The 16001-nt window shown below is 41.3% G+C and overlaps 2 protein-coding genes across 3 annotated transcripts; one reads left to right on the plus strand and one right to left on the minus strand.

Moving 5' to 3' along the window:
* Window positions 1-807: 807 nt before the first annotated feature.
* On the plus strand, window positions 808-5418 carry LOC106963439 (myeloid cell surface antigen CD33-like). The gene is made up of 7 exons (XM_015058347.1): window positions 808-886; window positions 1059-1442; window positions 2809-3108; window positions 3183-3440; window positions 3538-3616; window positions 3862-3937; window positions 4873-5418. Exons 1-7 carry the CDS (start codon window positions 823-825, stop codon window positions 5104-5106), a joined length of 1395 nt encoding a protein of 464 aa, XP_014913833.1. The 5' UTR covers window positions 808-822; the 3' UTR covers window positions 5107-5418.
* A 1959-nt stretch (window positions 5419-7377) lies between these two features.
* Window positions 7378-15962, minus strand: pck2 (phosphoenolpyruvate carboxykinase 2 (mitochondrial)). 2 transcript variants are annotated; one of them, XM_015058328.1, is made up of 11 exons: window positions 15844-15962; window positions 11853-12065; window positions 11582-11766; window positions 10552-10622; window positions 10206-10341; window positions 9932-10119; window positions 9679-9841; window positions 9380-9595; window positions 9003-9140; window positions 8593-8688; window positions 7914-8383 (listed from the first exon to the last, which is right to left on the minus strand). In XM_015058328.1, the coding sequence occupies exons 1-11, from the start codon at window positions 15873-15875 to the stop codon at window positions 7914-7916; spliced, it is 1908 nt and encodes a 635-aa protein (XP_014913814.1). In that variant the 5' UTR covers window positions 15876-15962. The 2 variants fall into 2 exon arrangements, with proteins under 2 accessions (XP_014913815.1, XP_014913814.1); XM_015058329.1 differs by lacking the exon at window positions 15844-15962 and having other exon boundaries at window positions 7378-8383.
* Between the last annotated feature and the right edge of the window lie 39 nt (window positions 15963-16001).

Consider the following 16001-nt stretch of genomic DNA (forward strand, 5'->3'; position numbering starts at 1 on the left):
TTCCTACTCCGGAGCTGTCAATGGAGAAAGACGTTGGGTGTGGGAGTATTCCCTCTGCTGAGAGTTTTTCCTCTTGAGCCAGACGGTCGCCTGATTGTTCTGAGCTGCAAGAGGGAAAATACAGCAAACACTACAGTACATCAGATTACCCGGCCTTTGTGGAGTCTCTAGATGGTGCCATCTTAGGACGCTGAAGGACTTTCATTCCCGTGTGGCCAATGCCGATCTGGATTTGAAAGATGTTCGGTTATTGGATGTTAGTGCTAAACACACACCAGGCCATCTTGAGCCAAAGGTTAATGACCAATCTTGCAATTGTACAATTATAATTTTGTCTGAAAGAATGTAACCCAGGCTTTGTCAAATAGAGCAATTTCTCTTACATGTCTGCAGAGGAAGTTCAGAGTCTGATCAGGATGCCTCTTGGTCACTCTCCATTGGAGATTTTTATTCATTTTGGCCATTAATAGACGGCCGGCCAGACTGACTTTACGTCATTATTTTAATCACTTTAAAACAGTGGGATTTCAGAGTTCTCCTATTTAAAAGCTTTCTGGGTAAAACTTGCTGAACTACTAGTCATAAAACGTCCTGTCTTTGTGTCAGAAGATGGACTAATTAATCTGCTTTTAGCTGAAACCAGAGTCCTGAATTCATGCAAAATAAATTGAACTTTTCTCCATTTTTTCAATTAATGATATACATTTTTTAGTTTGTAAAATGCAACTGTTAATCCAATGATTATTTTAATTGTCATTTTAACTTTACATATATATCAGGTTTGTCATTTCTGTTTCAAACACAGTGGTCTATCAGATTACAATGGCAGCTCAATCTGAGAACATGCTGACAGTCAGCATGTTACTGAGTGTCTTCTTTCTTCCAGGTGAGATGTTTGTTTGCTTCTCTTCACATTTAGAGACATCACATGAATCATTTCTAGTGTGAAATGTTTGGTTCTGATATTGTTTAAAAGCTCCTCATGGTGAACTGAAGTTAGACGACATTGCAGTCGGGTTTTGCTCCACGTAATGTTGATCATTTGTCTGTCTTTGTAGGGGTTTTGACTGGCAACTGTTATAAACCACCGACGCTCTTCATCACTGCACCAGAGAAGATTGAAGCTCTGACTGGATCTTGTCTGCAAATTCCATGTAGCTTTAATACAAAGCACAAAAGATTTGATAGCAGGAGGACTGTCTATGGAGTTTGGATGAAAAAGAGCCTCAAATTTTCTCTTAATCAGAACGTAGTTATTTTCAACAGCAGTGAGTCAGTTAACACCTATCCACTGAAAATGATTGGAAACCTGGGAGAGAAGAACTGCACCACTCTGTTTCCTTACTTAAACACAAGTTATACAGACAAATACTTCTTCAGAGTCGAGAACGGGCAGTTCAGAGCAACAGCTTGTGCCAAGCCTCTTCAAATAACAGTTGAAGGTAAAAAAAAAATAATACATACAAAATAGTATATAACATGAATTAATTTGGATAATTAATAAAGTCATAAAGAAAGTGTCGTGGAATGACACCTCTCTGGTGGGGAGGAAGTTGAGTCAGACTCGGACTCAGATGGACTCCTGGCCTTGGATCTCGTCTCTTTGAGAGGTTGGACACTTCCACCCTGGAGTTGCCCCTGCTGAGAGGTGCCAAGTAGGAGTGGGTATACTTGTTGCCCACCATCTTCATACCTGTACATTGGGGTTCACCCCGGTGAATGAGAGGGTAGCTTCTTTCTGACGGGTTCTGACTGTTTGTGCTTAATTGCCAAACATTATTTCCAATTACCCACCTTTTTTGGAGTCCTTGGAGAGGGTACTGAAGAGCGCGCCTACTAGGGACTCCCTTATTCTGCTGGTGAACTTCAATATTCAAGGGCAATGACAGTGAGACCAGGAGAGGTACGGTTGGGAAGAGCAATCATAGGCATGGATCTATGGTCACCTTGGGCGTGGGAGGAGTTCTGAGAGACCATGGAGAACAACTTCAGTACGGGTTTGAGGCAATTCTGGTCCACCGTCCAACGTCTCTGGGAGGAAATAGTGTTGGTGCACCACCAACACTATTTATGATGAGGGAAGGTGTGCTGCTGACCTCAACTTGGGATGTCATGGGTGGATGAGCAGAATACTTCAAAGACCTTTTCAGTCTCACCAGGATGTGTTCAACTGAAGAAGCTGAGCCAGGGGACCAATCTCTGGTACAGAGGTCACCAAGGTGGTTAAAAAGCTCCCTGGTGACTTGATCATCCACCACTGTATTATGTGGACATCGGGGCAGTTCTCCTGCAGTGGCAGTGGAGACCACAGAGTGTGTTCCAACTACAGAGGTCCTACCAGTCTAAATTAACTTTGTGGACTTAGAGAAAGCAATCAACCATGTTACTCGGGGAGCCAAGTGGGGGGTGCTATGGGAGAATGGGGTATCAGGCCCTTTGATAGGTGCTGTTAGGTTCTTGTTTGACTGGCATCACATCTTATTCTGCTTTGCCGACTGTAAGTTAGGCTCCTGTCTGGTGACCACAAGGACAAAGGATGACAAATTGCCCTTTGTCACCGATTCTGTTCATAACTTTTATGGACAGAATTTCTAGGCACAGCCAAGACATTAAGGGGTTCCTTTTTTGGTGGCCAGAGGATTGTGTCTCTGCTCTTTTCAAATGATCTGGTCCTCTTGTCTTCATTAGATCATGATCTACAATTTTTGCTGGAGATATTCTAGTTAAACTCATAGATAAACTCACCTCACTCATTTACAAAAAAGTGTAGACAATATTTTACCTTGTTCGTTTAATTGTAATCCTCAGATTCTCCTTGGAGTCCCAGCATTAATGTTCCCTCTGACCTGAAGGAGCATCAGTCTGTCACTGTAACCTGCTCAGCTTTCACTCCCTGTCCACACTCACCTCCTCAACTCACCTGGAATCTCCAACAAGACTCTGTTGGAAAAACAGAGAAAAACACAGATGGAACCTTTACAACTAAAATCCAGGAGAACATCACTCTGTCAGACACACATGATGGATACAACATCACATGTTCTGCCAGATATCCTGTGATTGGAGGAAACAAGACAGCAGAGACAGAAGTGACTCTCAGTGTTTCATGTAAGTGATCCTGTCAGCAGGTCATGGTTCAGCTGTTTGTGATCAATAAAGTTCATGTGTCTCATTTTCCTCAGATGCTCCTAGAAACACCTCAGCATCCATCAGTCCATCAGGTTTGGTGTCAGCAGGTAGCTGGGTGGAGCTGAGCTGCTCCAGCAGAGCCAAACCTCCACCCAGATTCACCTGGTTCAGGATCAGCAAACATGGAGACATTAATGTGTCTGTGGGGCCAGTTTATGGCTTCAATTTTACTAAACGGGGAGAATATTACTGTGCGGCTACAAATGATCTGGGGAATCAGACATCATCAGTGATCCATCTTAGCTATAAAGGTAAATATTTATCTACAATAAATAGATAATCATTTTAATATGTCCTCAAACCTTTTTTGCTTTTACTCTTATCATTGAAGTTGTTTATTTCATTGAGGCTTGTCATCTGGATATATAATATGGATGGGCATTCTAGTTGGAGGAGCTCTCATCATCTGCCTGGGTGCTTTATTTCGGTGAGTATGAGACATCGATCATCTCACTTATTTGGCTGTTTGTGTTCAACTATGTCTCTAGATGAGCATTTGATTCCCTTCCAATTTAAGCTTTTCTTTTGTAATAATTTATATTCACTTCATGCACCGCTTCTTGCTATATGAGATTTGAAGTTGATGTTAACGCCCTACTGTTTGCTTCTCTGTGTATCTAACTGTGCCGTCGCCTGAAATACAGCAGAATTGTTCTGAAATCTTTCTTCCAGGTTCATTAAGTCTAATCGTCCAGCTCCTCAACAGACTCATTTGGAGGAATTGTCAACTTCTGCCTACAGCACTGCAGTGAGTTCTCACTTGTTGATTTGTAATGCAAATTGCATAAAGATTAACACACCGGTAGCACAAATCTGTTTTGGCATTTCATTTCAATTAGACACTCTCACACCACCTTTTAAAACATTTAACATTCAAGCCTTTTCTGATTGCCAGATAAGCCTTTCTACTACATATTTGTGGTAGGAATAACACTTTGTCATCTCATGCTGTGCTATGCTTATGCATTACACACCTCAGGATGCTGGATGCATGAAAGTAACCATAAAACTTTCAGAACAACTTTCTGTCTGATTAATTTTGCAGCTACTTATCTGACCACTTGGGGGCACTCACAGACGGTTGTAATTATCACAGCACCTTATTTAAGTTTGCATCACATATTATGTAATATGTAATTTTGTTTTAATTACTGTTCAGTTTTTTGCATTCCAGTTTTGCTCTCATTTCAATCAACTAAGTCTTGGTGCACTGCCATCTTTTCCTGGGTCCACCTTTAATTTAACTCTCACTGGCTATTATTTCAACTCGCGCAGCATTTTCACGACTAAAACCTGAATCCATTTCATCTCAATACAAATTTGCCTGTCTCGTTTTTATTTCACGATAAAAGCTAAAAAGTTTTTGTTATCATTCCAGTCATTCTGCATGAGTTTTTATTCGGTGTGGATCTACTTTTTCTAGTAATAAGGAAGTGGTTGGCTAAAAATATTGTGTAGAATTTTGATCCACAAAAGTAGACGTTTTCATAGAGCATTGAAAATTTAATTCCCAGGTTAAGTCCACCCAATAAAATGAAACTTTGATTTAAATTATTTAAATAACACGGTGATGTCTCATAAAGTAACATATAACGTCAGGATGCAGCAGAACACTGTGAATACCTAACCTTATAACTAGTGTAAGAAAATTCCAGCTGATTAAGAAACATTATTTGTCCACAGAGTCAACCCGGTATGGAGTTTGACGTCCACATGTCAGCCAGTAAATCTAAAGAAAGACTCCAAGATGGAAATATGAATTTCACCCAGAGTGGTCCTGAAATTTCCACCTTCTCAGTGCAGGACAGCGGGCGGCCAGAGACAGTGTGCGGACAGGTTAAAGTGCTTGCTGACAGTCCAAAGGATCTCTGTGATGATGATGATGATGATGATGATGATGAAATTGCCATTTTGTGATTTCTTTTTGTTTATAGAGATGTTGGTTCCTGTAAAGACAGGAGAGAATTTCTTATTTTTTCTGCTCACAGATAAATGATCATGGATCCTGAATTTTCCCTTCAACTCTCATGGATTTATCAGCTTTGACTTCATTATTGTATGAAATAATTAGCCCTCATGCATGACGTCACTTTCCAGCAACCCAGACAGTTTCAGACCATTGTCAGTGTAAAAGATTTCTTCTTCATCTGATGTTATGAAAGTGAACATAAGATACTCCTTCAGTTTTGACTACTTTAGCTATTAAATAAATACTTCAGTGTTTCTCAATGTCTTTATTATTACCCATCGGTTTATGGTTTGTGTTTTGTTTTTTGTTTATAGGTTTCTTTTAATTAAATTCAGTTAAGTTTAATTACATCGCGTCGTTTCTCAGCAGATGTTTCAAGGCAAAAATCTAATCCAATTTGTTAACAGTATCTTTGATTCAGACAGATTCAAAGTCAGTTATATTCATTCCTATTCAACCATAATTATAAAACAATGCAGACTAGTTCAGTTTATTATTCCAAATGTTTAAATGTTCTGTGTCCAAGGAAGCGTGAGGAAATAGAGAGCAACCATCTGTCACAACCAGCAGATTCTGTGACTTTAATAGTTATGGCTTCCAATCTATACCTTTGTTCTCTGATTTTATTTCTATAAAAGTATTATCCTAGTTAATATTTTTAGTAATTCTAGTCTATTTAACCCAGATATGGATTAATAATGTTAATTTTTTTTGTTTGTTTGTTTGTTTTAACATTAACCTGTAGAAATATCTGCTGGTTTCATTCTTACTGGTGAGACCGACAGTCTTCCCCGGGCTCTTTAGTTTGTGTCAGTTTCCGAACCGGGCTTCCTTCCTGCACGTCTTTGGATCTCTTTTGTTTCTTCCTGACAAATATTCACAAAGAGGAGGGCATTGTTTGCTGCTTTGATTTTTATTTTTTTTTTTTCTCAAATGGGGAGGGGTAACTGTTTGGATCACTTTACATGTTATTAGTGGTGACATAAACAATTTGCTAAATCTAGAAAGAAGTCTTGAACGTTGGTTGCGTATTTATAAAAAAAAAAAAAAAAAAAGCAAAAAAAGCAAAAAGGAATTTAAACTGAATTATTGATAAGTGACCTAAAACTTTCAATTTATCTGCAATTTATTTTGAACAAAAATTCTGATTCAAATGAACTTTTAGATGATATTCCAATATATTTATTCAGTTTTGTTATATAGCTGTCTAATGAAGTTTATCATTGATTGTCAAAAACAAGGTCTCAGTTCCTCTATTAATTTTTAGTTTACTTCTGTTATTTGCAGGAAATATTTGCAGCGCTTCTATTTTGGGTTCATAAGCTTGCAAATCTGTAGATGAAGTGACAGATGGTTGTTATGAACCCAACATCCGCCTGTTTAACTCCACTGGCCTGTTATTTAATGTTTTAAAGACAAAAAGCGAAATGAAACAGTAAATGTTTTCAAAAGGCACCATTTATTTTTCAAGTCACTGTTTCCACACGTTAAGATTCTTATACATTCCACTTTTATAAAAAGAAAAAAAAAAAAAAAAAAAAACCTTGAAAACACCTGATAATCTCTGAGGCATTTATTGGTCCGACTTTTCACAAACTGAGTGTAAACATCAGCCGAGATTTGATATCATACCGTTTAATCACAATCATTACACAAGTGGCAGAGAGAATAATTTGTAGAAATCTTAAAAAAAAACTGTAGTGAGGAGTTAGCAGACATCTTCATCAAGTTGAGCTTAACTTAATATTAAAATGCATTTTATGACACCATTAGTTTTTTTTTTGTTTTAAATAAACAACTTTAAATGAGTAAAAACTTTCTTTAAAAAAAAGCTCTTTGGTCTTCAGTCTGTAAACTCTACAAAGGCACTTTACGGTCACCCTGATTGGACGTCAGCAACATGCCGGCAGGTATGTGTGGACGGAGGTAGTGATGTTAGAGTCCTTCTAAGGATACGTTCACACTGCAGGCAAACTGACTCAAACCTGATTTTTTTTTTTTTTATGAATGTGGGAGGTCGAGTTACCAGGTCAGACTTTTTAGAATAAGTGTGAGTCTACATGTGGTGCTGAATCTGACTCATACAATTTTCTTGAGTGCTCTTTCCAGCATCTCCACGTCACAGTGATGTGTCGCCCCAAACAAAATGCTGAATTTCGCTCTCTTTTTACTGGTGCGATTCCTTCTCAGTGCCTGCTGGCACATTAAAGTAAATACACTTTTTTTTTTTTCATGTTTCCTCCACCAAAGATTGCTGTGTGACGCTATCGTTGTTTTGCACATGCAGGTCAATTTGTAACCGCGAACAGTCGCCACAGAAGTCAAATACGGGCAACATTTTAAGAGTAATGGAATGAAAGGCTGTGCAAAAACAAAAACAAAACAAAAAGATTTGATTCCAGAAAAAAATCAGATTTGAGCATCGAGATCTACAGAGTGAACGTGGCTTTTGAAAGTAGGTACAAGTTGAACTGCAAACTGAGCCACCTTTACGCAACTGTTGCAGCATTCATAGTGTCCAAAACGTAGCTATTGCATTTTTGAGAACAAACTGTGTTCACAGGCACAGAGAAGGTTCAATCATCTGATCTAAAAACTTGTTCATGTCTTCATTTATCACAGGAAAAGCTGTTTTCTCAGTTAACATGATCTCCTCTGCGCCTGTGAACCCAGTCATAGACTCTAACTGACCCTGATGAATCCCATTTCCTGAGTGCCTCTCTTCGTCTGGATTAGCTTCTTGTCCCTGGCTCGTCTAAGCGTGGACTCTGTCCTCCAACGCCTTCAGCTCTGTCTCCACCTGAGCAGGCAGATCAGCACCGACCTGCTGAGTGAAGTACGCTCTCAGCTCCTTCGTCTCCTTCTGCCAGAAAGGTTTGGGCACATCGAACAGGGCGCCCATATCCACCTTGCTGCCCAGACCTTTGGTGTCGATGGCGCCATCTTCTGGCAACCAGCCAATGTAGCTCTTCTTGGCCGCTTCCTCTTCCCTCTCTCTGCCGCAGCGCTTGAAGATCCACTCCAGCACGCGGGCGTTTTCTCCGAACCCGGGCCAGAGGAAGGCGCCGGTGGCGGGGTCCTTTCTGAACCAGTTGACGTGGAAGATCTTGGGCAGCTGGGTGGGGGCCTTCCTGGTCTGCATGCTCAGCCAATGGGCGAGGTAGTCGCCGAAGTTGTAGCCAAAGAACGGACGCATGGCGAACGGGTCGTGCATGACCACCTTACCTGGAGGAAGAGCAAAATAACAGTCAATCAAAAAAAGGGCCTGGGAAAAGGTTACATAACAGTGCAGGGTTTCAGCAGGTTCCAATTTAAGACTTTTAAAGACCATTATGAATAAAATTTAAGACCTAAATACAATAATGTAAGACTTTTTATGGATGTGCAGCATTATTAATCCCCAATTTACCAGTCAGGTGGGTAAAGACATGTACCTTTATGCTCTGCAGCTGCTGTGGCCTCTGATCTCATTGCAGCTCCAACAAACACTCCATGTTGCCAGTTGAACGACTCGTAGACCAGAGGGACTCCTGCAAACATCAGCATTACTTCATGTTCAATGCTGCGCTGGGTTTGAAATGTTATTAAATGTACCAAAGTACAATATGATTAAATTTGGCCTGTAATGGTTTTCTTATGCGGATGGAAAATTTTGAATGTTATCAAAATTTCAAATATTTGGAAAAAAATAACTTTTAGTATGAGTATATAGATAATTACTTATAAGAGTAGCAGCAGTTTTGCTGAAAAAAAGTCTTAAAATAATATTTTCTTTCCTACATAATAAATAAATGCTTCATTGTTCTAAATTATATAGTGTGTTTTCTATATGAATAGAGCAAACCTTCAGGCCTTCTGCCTCCAAAGATGATGGCGTCGATGGGAACCCCTTCCTCACTCTCCCACTGGGGGTCAATGATGGGGCACTGACCCGCCGGGGCACAGAAGCGTGAGTTAGGGTGGGCACATGGTGTGGAGCTTCCTGGGTGCAAATAAGAAAGATTGTACATTACATTATATTACGTTTGTATATTACATTCTTCAATTTTTAAAATTGGAACTGACATTACTTTAGTACACCACAAGATGGTGCTATACTCACTAAACTAAACTTTGTGGCAGAACTAGTAATATTCATAAAAGTGTGTAGAAAAGCTTGATTTAGGAGAATTTATCGGTCTTTTACAATCAGAATGTTTGAATATCCGAGTCTGGTTCTACCTGGTTTCCATGTTTTGCCGTGCCAGTCGGTGAGCGTAACCCCAGCTGCGGGGGGCTCCAGCCCCTCCCACCACACTCCTCCGTCGCTCGTCTCGCCAACATTGGTAAACACCGTGTTCCTGGAGATGGTGGCCATGGCGTAAGGGTTGGTCTTGTCCGAAGTGCCCGGAGCGACTCCAAAGAACCCGTTCTCTGGGTTGATGGCCCTGAGTTTGCCTACCAAGACCCGACAAGCTCGATTTAACACACAGGGTCATGAGGGATGGCGTCAGTGTGTATCTTGATAGGCTCACGCTCACCTTGACTGTCGAACTTCATCCATGCGATGTCGTCCCCAACACACTCCACCTTCCAGCCAGGGATAGCAGGCTTCATCATGGCCAGGTTGGTTTTACCGCAGGCGCTGGGAAAGGCCGCCGCCACGTAGCGCTTCACGCCCTGAGGGTTGGTGATTCCAAGGATCTGGAGATGGAAAAGAGTTGTGAACAAAGATAAAAGAGGTTCCACAGTGCATGGACACTGTTGTAATATCTTTTTTCTTTTTGGTCTCACCAACATATGCTCAGCCAGCCAGCCCTCATCCTTGGCGATGCGAGAGGCAATGCGGAGGGCAAAGCACTTCTTCCCAAGGAGAGAGTTTCCTCCATAACCGCTGCCGAAGGACATAATCTGCCTGGTGTCCGGCAGGTGGGATATTAGGACTTTGTCTGGGTTGCAAGGCCAAGAGTTGACCAGAGGAGCTGGAGGATGAGAGATTTAGAAAGGTGAATGTAAACACAAACGCATCCCACCTGAACTTATTCAGTCCGTGAGAACGTTTGAGTACCTTTGAGCGGGAAAGGTCGTCCTAATGAGTGCTGACAGCGGACAAACTCTTGTCCTTCGTACAGTTTCTGCAGAACAGGGGAGCCCATGCGCGTCATGATCCCCATGCTGGCTACGACGTACGGCGAGTCTGTCACCTGAAAGATCCGCAACGTGTTCACGACAAGATCCCTGGGCAATAACCATAAAACTACACAGATTCTAATTAGGCTGTAACATAAACCACAACAATAAAGTCTAACATCACAAACAGTCACAACTAAAAAAAAAAAAAAAAAAACAGCAGGGTTATTGTTTTATTGCAGGCTTTTTTGCTGAGTACAAGGCATTTAGAGAACAGATAGTACCTGGACGCCATATTTACTTAGTGTTGAGCCAACAGGTCCCATGCTGAAGGGAATCACATACATGGTCCGACCTGCAAGGGGAACCCAGAGGTAAATATACACATTAGGGTTGCTGATTTCCAAATTATTTCTGATAAATGTCGGCAGTAATGCTTGTATCTTTAATGTTAGAGCAGGGTTCATGGCCTCTTGTACCATTACAAATACTTTATTTCACTAGAAGACTTACTTACAACAGCAACCACTATTAAATAAGCATGCCAAAGGAATTAAAGGACTAAATATTGCTCCATATCATGTAAAGTTCTCAGAAGTTCACGTGTGGGTTCCTGTCTCTATACCATAAAGCATCAATGCTTCATCTAAGCACATGAAATAAAAAACTTCAGACTGTTTTCTAAACTGACTGAAAGCAGTTTAAAAAATGATGCCAAACTGCTGGATCTCGACCATAGATAAAGTGCAAAACAAAACCAAGATTTGAGTTAAGGAAAGTGCAATAAAGACAAGAATTGAACCTACACAAGTGTAAACAGGAAAGGTTTTGTTGCCTTACGAAACAAACTTTAGTATTAATTTTAAACATTCCGAAGGATCAATTTTAGCCCCTATGAAGCAACAAAACTGAATGGCAATATTGATGGATGTGACCAGAAGGACAAAGTACCCATCTGTTCAAACATACAGAGATACTGAGGGTGAAAGACTAAAGTTGCTTAGAGTTGTAAGGATGATTTTTAAACACCATATAGTTGGTTGTTTATTGTGGAATATCCTTCAAAATCTGAACGTGGGCCCGGCAGTGGCTAACAGGTAAAGTGCATGACCCTTGCATGGAGCCCTCAGTCCTTTACGCAGCAATCACGGGTCCTGCATCATTTACCTTTCCCACATGTCTTCCCTTCTCTCACAAATTACTGTCCTTTCATTTTGCTATGAACTTGAGCCAAAGAAAACCCTTTAAAAAAAATGAAAACTTAAAAAGTTGAAGGTGGCAAAGAAGTGAGGTTAAAGGCATCGTTCAACCTACCAGCCATGCACCCTGGGAAACGGTCTTGTCTGGCTTTCTGCCAGTCCGACTCACTCATCCAGCTGCCCAGCTGGCTCTTCACCCCTCCAGCAGGGATGGGGATGGTGTCTCTCTGGTTTTTGGTTACAATCACAGTTTTGCTCTCCACCCGGGCCACATCCTTTGGGTCTGTACGGGCCAACCAACTGCCAAATAGAAAACTTAGCTGCAGAACAACCGCTTCAGAATAAGCTATCGAGGAAGATCAGCCGATCATTCGTGCAACTCCTACCAGTTCTCGTATTTGGGAAGCTTCTTGACCATGCCGTCCCTTTCCAGTTCGGCCAGGATGTTGGCCGTTTCCTCAGGAGTACCGGTTACGACGTGGACGTTGGCGGGCTTGCACTCATCCACAGCTCCCTTCACAAAATCAGCCACGGCAGGTGGTAGAGAAGGGATGGAGGCCAGAGACCGGACCCCGACACTGGCCCCAACACCACCCTGCCTGTAAGAGTAGAACACCATGCTTAGACTCAAAGTGACTAAACTTTAATGAAGAGGTAGCGATCAACTACTCCTGGTTATTTGCTCATTGCCATACAGAGACTCCCTTCCTATAAGGTACACCTCGTGTTTCAGAAGAAACTTGTTGTGTCGAGTCACAGATGTATCCTTCTGCCTGAGAGTGGACAGACATTTCCCATGTACTTGTTTTTCTAGGGCTGCCAAGTGTAATCTAATATTTCCATGTGACTGCAGGGGTAGCTGTGTCTTGAACTGCTTTATGGGAAAAAAAGGGTGGATTGGTCTTTTTCAGTTTGGGCTGAAAACCTCATAATGACATCTGTGGACAAAGAGAGGCCTGTGGGGGAGCCAAGCTATTGTTTGTCAGCAGCATAATATTCATGTACACGAGCCAGTGAGTGGCGGTTGCCATGTTTACTGGTAAAACACACACCTGTGTGCGTGTGTGTGTGTACCTTCTGCCTGTTCACTACCACAGAACATACAGTGTTATCTGCTCTGCCGTGGCCGACTCCATGTTGTTGCTTATTCTTTGTATGTTCAGTAGCCATTAGCAATTAAAGATGACTATTACAACAAAATTTAAAGTTTAGCTGGTTTAACAGGCAACACAAGTCCCAAGCTTTCATTTCAGGGATGTTTGGTCAAACACAGGCACGTGACTCCCAGGTGGCGTCTTTGAGTGTTTATTAAGCGAACACCAGGCCCACAGAAATACTTCAATAAATGCATGCAGTTAAACTCGTAAATCTGGTCTGAACATACAAAGTGTACGTGCGGCAGGTATGTTGATGAACGTGTGTCATCACAGCGCGAGAGCAAAGAACCAGAAACTAGTTAATAAAGTGGAGGCCAAAACCTTCTTTGAAGTTGTGCTTTGAGAATTGCTTAACCATTGACGTGAGAGCAATTAATCATCAACACAGTCAAGCTTGTGCTGAGAGTGCAAGTAAATGTGCCACAAGACTCAGAGTGGAAGTGTCCATCTTTGGTCTTGTTATCTTGGAGATAAACTGGAAGTTACATCAAGCAGCTGGAGCGCAGGAGGTGGTCGGCAAGAAGATAAACCCTTTTTTGGTTTCTGAATACCGTCGGTTGTGGACCATCGGTCTATATAGGTGTACGCAGCTGGGAGTTGAACCAATGAATGTTCACAATGAAAACACCGACTTTGAATGTTCCACGTGTACCATATACTGTCGTGTTCGCCATTTGATTTTTATATTTGAGCATGTTCCTAGATGGGTTACCTTTGGACCTCAGATAGGTGGGGCTGATAGACATGCAGGTTTGCTGATATTTGGCCATAAACTAAATCTACAAAACACAAGACAGCTGCTAAGATCTTCCTCCAAGCACACAACACCCACCGCTTTGTTTTTTAACTGAAGTTGTGAAAACAGAAAAACAATAAAGTATTTTTAGTTTTCCCTAAAATATTGCTTAAGTCTTATGTTGTTCTCTTAAACCCCATATTGTCCATTGTCTTGCCCAATGAGCTGAATTAAATAAAAACCACTAATGATTTGTTGTCAGGCCAACAATGTTTGGTTAGAAAAGCACAAAATGAACTTTCAACACAATTAAATTGTTTGTGTGGGAGCTTATTGGGTACTCAGTATTTAAAAAAAAACAGTGGCTACAGAGTGAACACAAATGATTTGGAAGCTGTGAGAACATAGCTGCTCTCTAGCTGGGAAGGTTAGAACAACACTGAACATTTCTAAGGGGGTATTTTGAATTTGTTTTATAAACCTAGACTGCAGTTGGTTATCTTTAGTCCTTAAGCTGATCAAAGATGAACTATATACTATTTGTGGTCCATTGTGTCTAAAATATTTAAAAGAAATTGCAGCTTGGGAAGCTGAAACACCTTTGTACGTTGATACTGGCTAGCATTTACAAAATAGAAAATCCAGGATTGCTGTTGATTTTCCTTAGCGCTGAACCCCCAGAAGCAGAGACAGCAAATTTAGTGTCTCCTCTTAAGTGTATTAATGCATATTTAGGTACATTTGGTTTTGGAATGATAGTTATAAATTATTTTAGAGAGGGTCTCACATATTCACAGATTTCAGCACAGTTGAGCTCCAACCCTTGTGAGTTCCTCTGTAGTTCTATGTTGAACACAACTAGCGATTAGCAAAATCTTTATGCTGTTAGTGATTTGGTTTTATTTTTATGACAGTTCTTCCTGTTCTCACAAACTACTGCTTTTACCTCGCCTCCTTTTGTCTCATTTCGTCTCCTGAGCCGGACGCATCGTAGCACCCCGACATTTCACATATTGACCTGCATATTTAATTATTCATTGAGCTGAGCAGATCTATCACAGATCAGTGAAGTGGAAACTGAACAAAAGAACCTGCCACTGTCTTCTGATCCACAGGACAGACAGACAGACCCCTGCCCAGAAAACTTCAGGATAAAGACCCTCTGTTCGCCTTTTTTTGTGTGTGTGTGATTCTGGATGAAACAGTCTCTTCAGTCAGATCTGCAGTGAGTCAGTCTTTTCACCACACAGGCAATCAGTTATCCACGTTATTCCTGTCATGCTGTTAATTACTGTAACTGGTGAGGTATAGCTAAACATTATGATGACTGTGTCTCGGATTGAGAAAGGAAATGACCCGGATTGGATTTTGACTTAAATTTGTTAGAGAAGCTTGTTAAAAATTAGAGTTACATGGTGTACATCTGATAGGACTGGATTAGTCGTTTTGTTCTTTCTTCTTTTAAGAGGTTTTGCGTCTTTTTCAAGCTGGTGACCTTTGCACTAGTTTCCCCCACCCCTCCTCAAAACTGCTTCCAGTTCTCCACCCATTTCCCATCCCAGACCAGATATGTTGAAGAATGTCGCCTCATGGCACATTTTGCAAGATTAACGAGGTTATAATATGGCAGGAGGTAAACGAGACTTTCAGCAAGGAAAACATGGAATCATGCTTTCAGTCGTACGTTTCCTTGAAAACGCACACCTCTGATTCGACAAGCCAATCCACACACAACGCAGGCCAACACACCTCCTCTCCCACCTCACCACCCCTGCCTGACAGATCCTGGTTGAACGTCGAGGGGCCAGAGTCTGAGGCGTCTGAGGCAAGCAGCAGCGTCACAGCAGACAACATGCACACTTGCTGAATTATATTTCGCTTCTAGTGACAACTGCACTCGGCAACAGGCCTTCAGGCAGAAATACAAACAGAATGCCCCATTGATGCTCACACACTCACACACACGCACGCACGCACACACACGCACACACACACGCTGCACACAAAGTGTCAGTGTCTCTTTGGCATGCACCTTTAGAGATGAAGTAAAAGCACACACTATTTGAACTGGTTGCTCACTTTCACTGCAGGCTTCCTGTGTGATGTGGCCTCATCACAAAGCCTCCGGCGTGCGAGGGTAAAGAGAATGAGGAAAATGAATGAAGGAACGGAAACTGAACACAAATTCACTGCTTTGGCAAAAGACACAGAGATGTTGTTTTCCTGAAAGTCAGTTGACGTGGAGCCGAATCAAGTCCGACTAGTTTCTGACTGCAACCCGCAGAAAAAGTGGAGAATCACTTTTTCCCCACTTTTCTTTTCTTCAAGAGTTTCCAATAACTCTTGAAGAAAAGGTTTAAGACGATAAGTGGAAGTAAACAGAGTGGACAGATTTCGCTGTCAAATAATAATAATAGTAATAAATAACATCAGATTAGTTGAACTGCATCAGAAAATATTGAATGACACGAGTAAAATACTCACCTTCGTATAACTCCTAATAAAAGGCACGACATCTTTTGGTGCTAAATTTGGACTGATAAGGTTTGTTTTTTTTAAATGGTAAAAAAAAAAAAAAAAAAAAACACAAAAAAGTTTCCTGGGGGGGGGGGGGGGGGGGAAGGGGAATAAACCAGACTAAA

This window comes from Poecilia latipinna, unplaced genomic scaffold (genome assembly GCF_001443285.1).
Source record: "Poecilia latipinna isolate Pla-1442-1.1 unplaced genomic scaffold, P_latipinna-1.0 Scaffold1534, whole genome shotgun sequence".
Lineage (NCBI taxonomy): Eukaryota > Metazoa > Chordata > Actinopteri > Cyprinodontiformes > Poeciliidae > Poecilia > Poecilia latipinna.

Excerpts from the sequence above, each read along its gene's own strand:
- LOC106963439 (XM_015058347.1), top strand. The coding sequence starts at position 823 with ATGGCAGCTCAATCTGAGAACATGCTGACAGTCAGCATGTTACTGAGT. Across the intron at positions 887-1,058 it reads GAGTGTCTTCTTTCTTCCAG|GGGTTTTGACTGGCAACTGT; the intron begins GTGAGATGTTTG and ends CTGTCTTTGTAG. Across the intron at positions 3,938-4,872 it reads CTTCTGCCTACAGCACTGCA|AGTCAACCCGGTATGGAGTT; the intron begins GTGAGTTCTCAC and ends ATTTGTCCACAG.
- pck2 (XM_015058328.1), bottom strand. The coding sequence starts at position 15,875 with ATGTCGTGCCTTTTATTAGGAGTTATACGAAG. Across the intron at positions 10,342-10,551 it reads TAAGTAAATATGGCGTCCAG|GTGACAGACTCGCCGTACGT; the intron begins GTACTATCTGTT and ends CGGATCTTTCAG. Across the intron at positions 10,120-10,205 it reads ACGACCTTTCCCGCTCAAAG|CTCCTCTGGTCAACTCTTGG; the intron begins GTACTCAAACGT and ends CTCATCCTCCAG.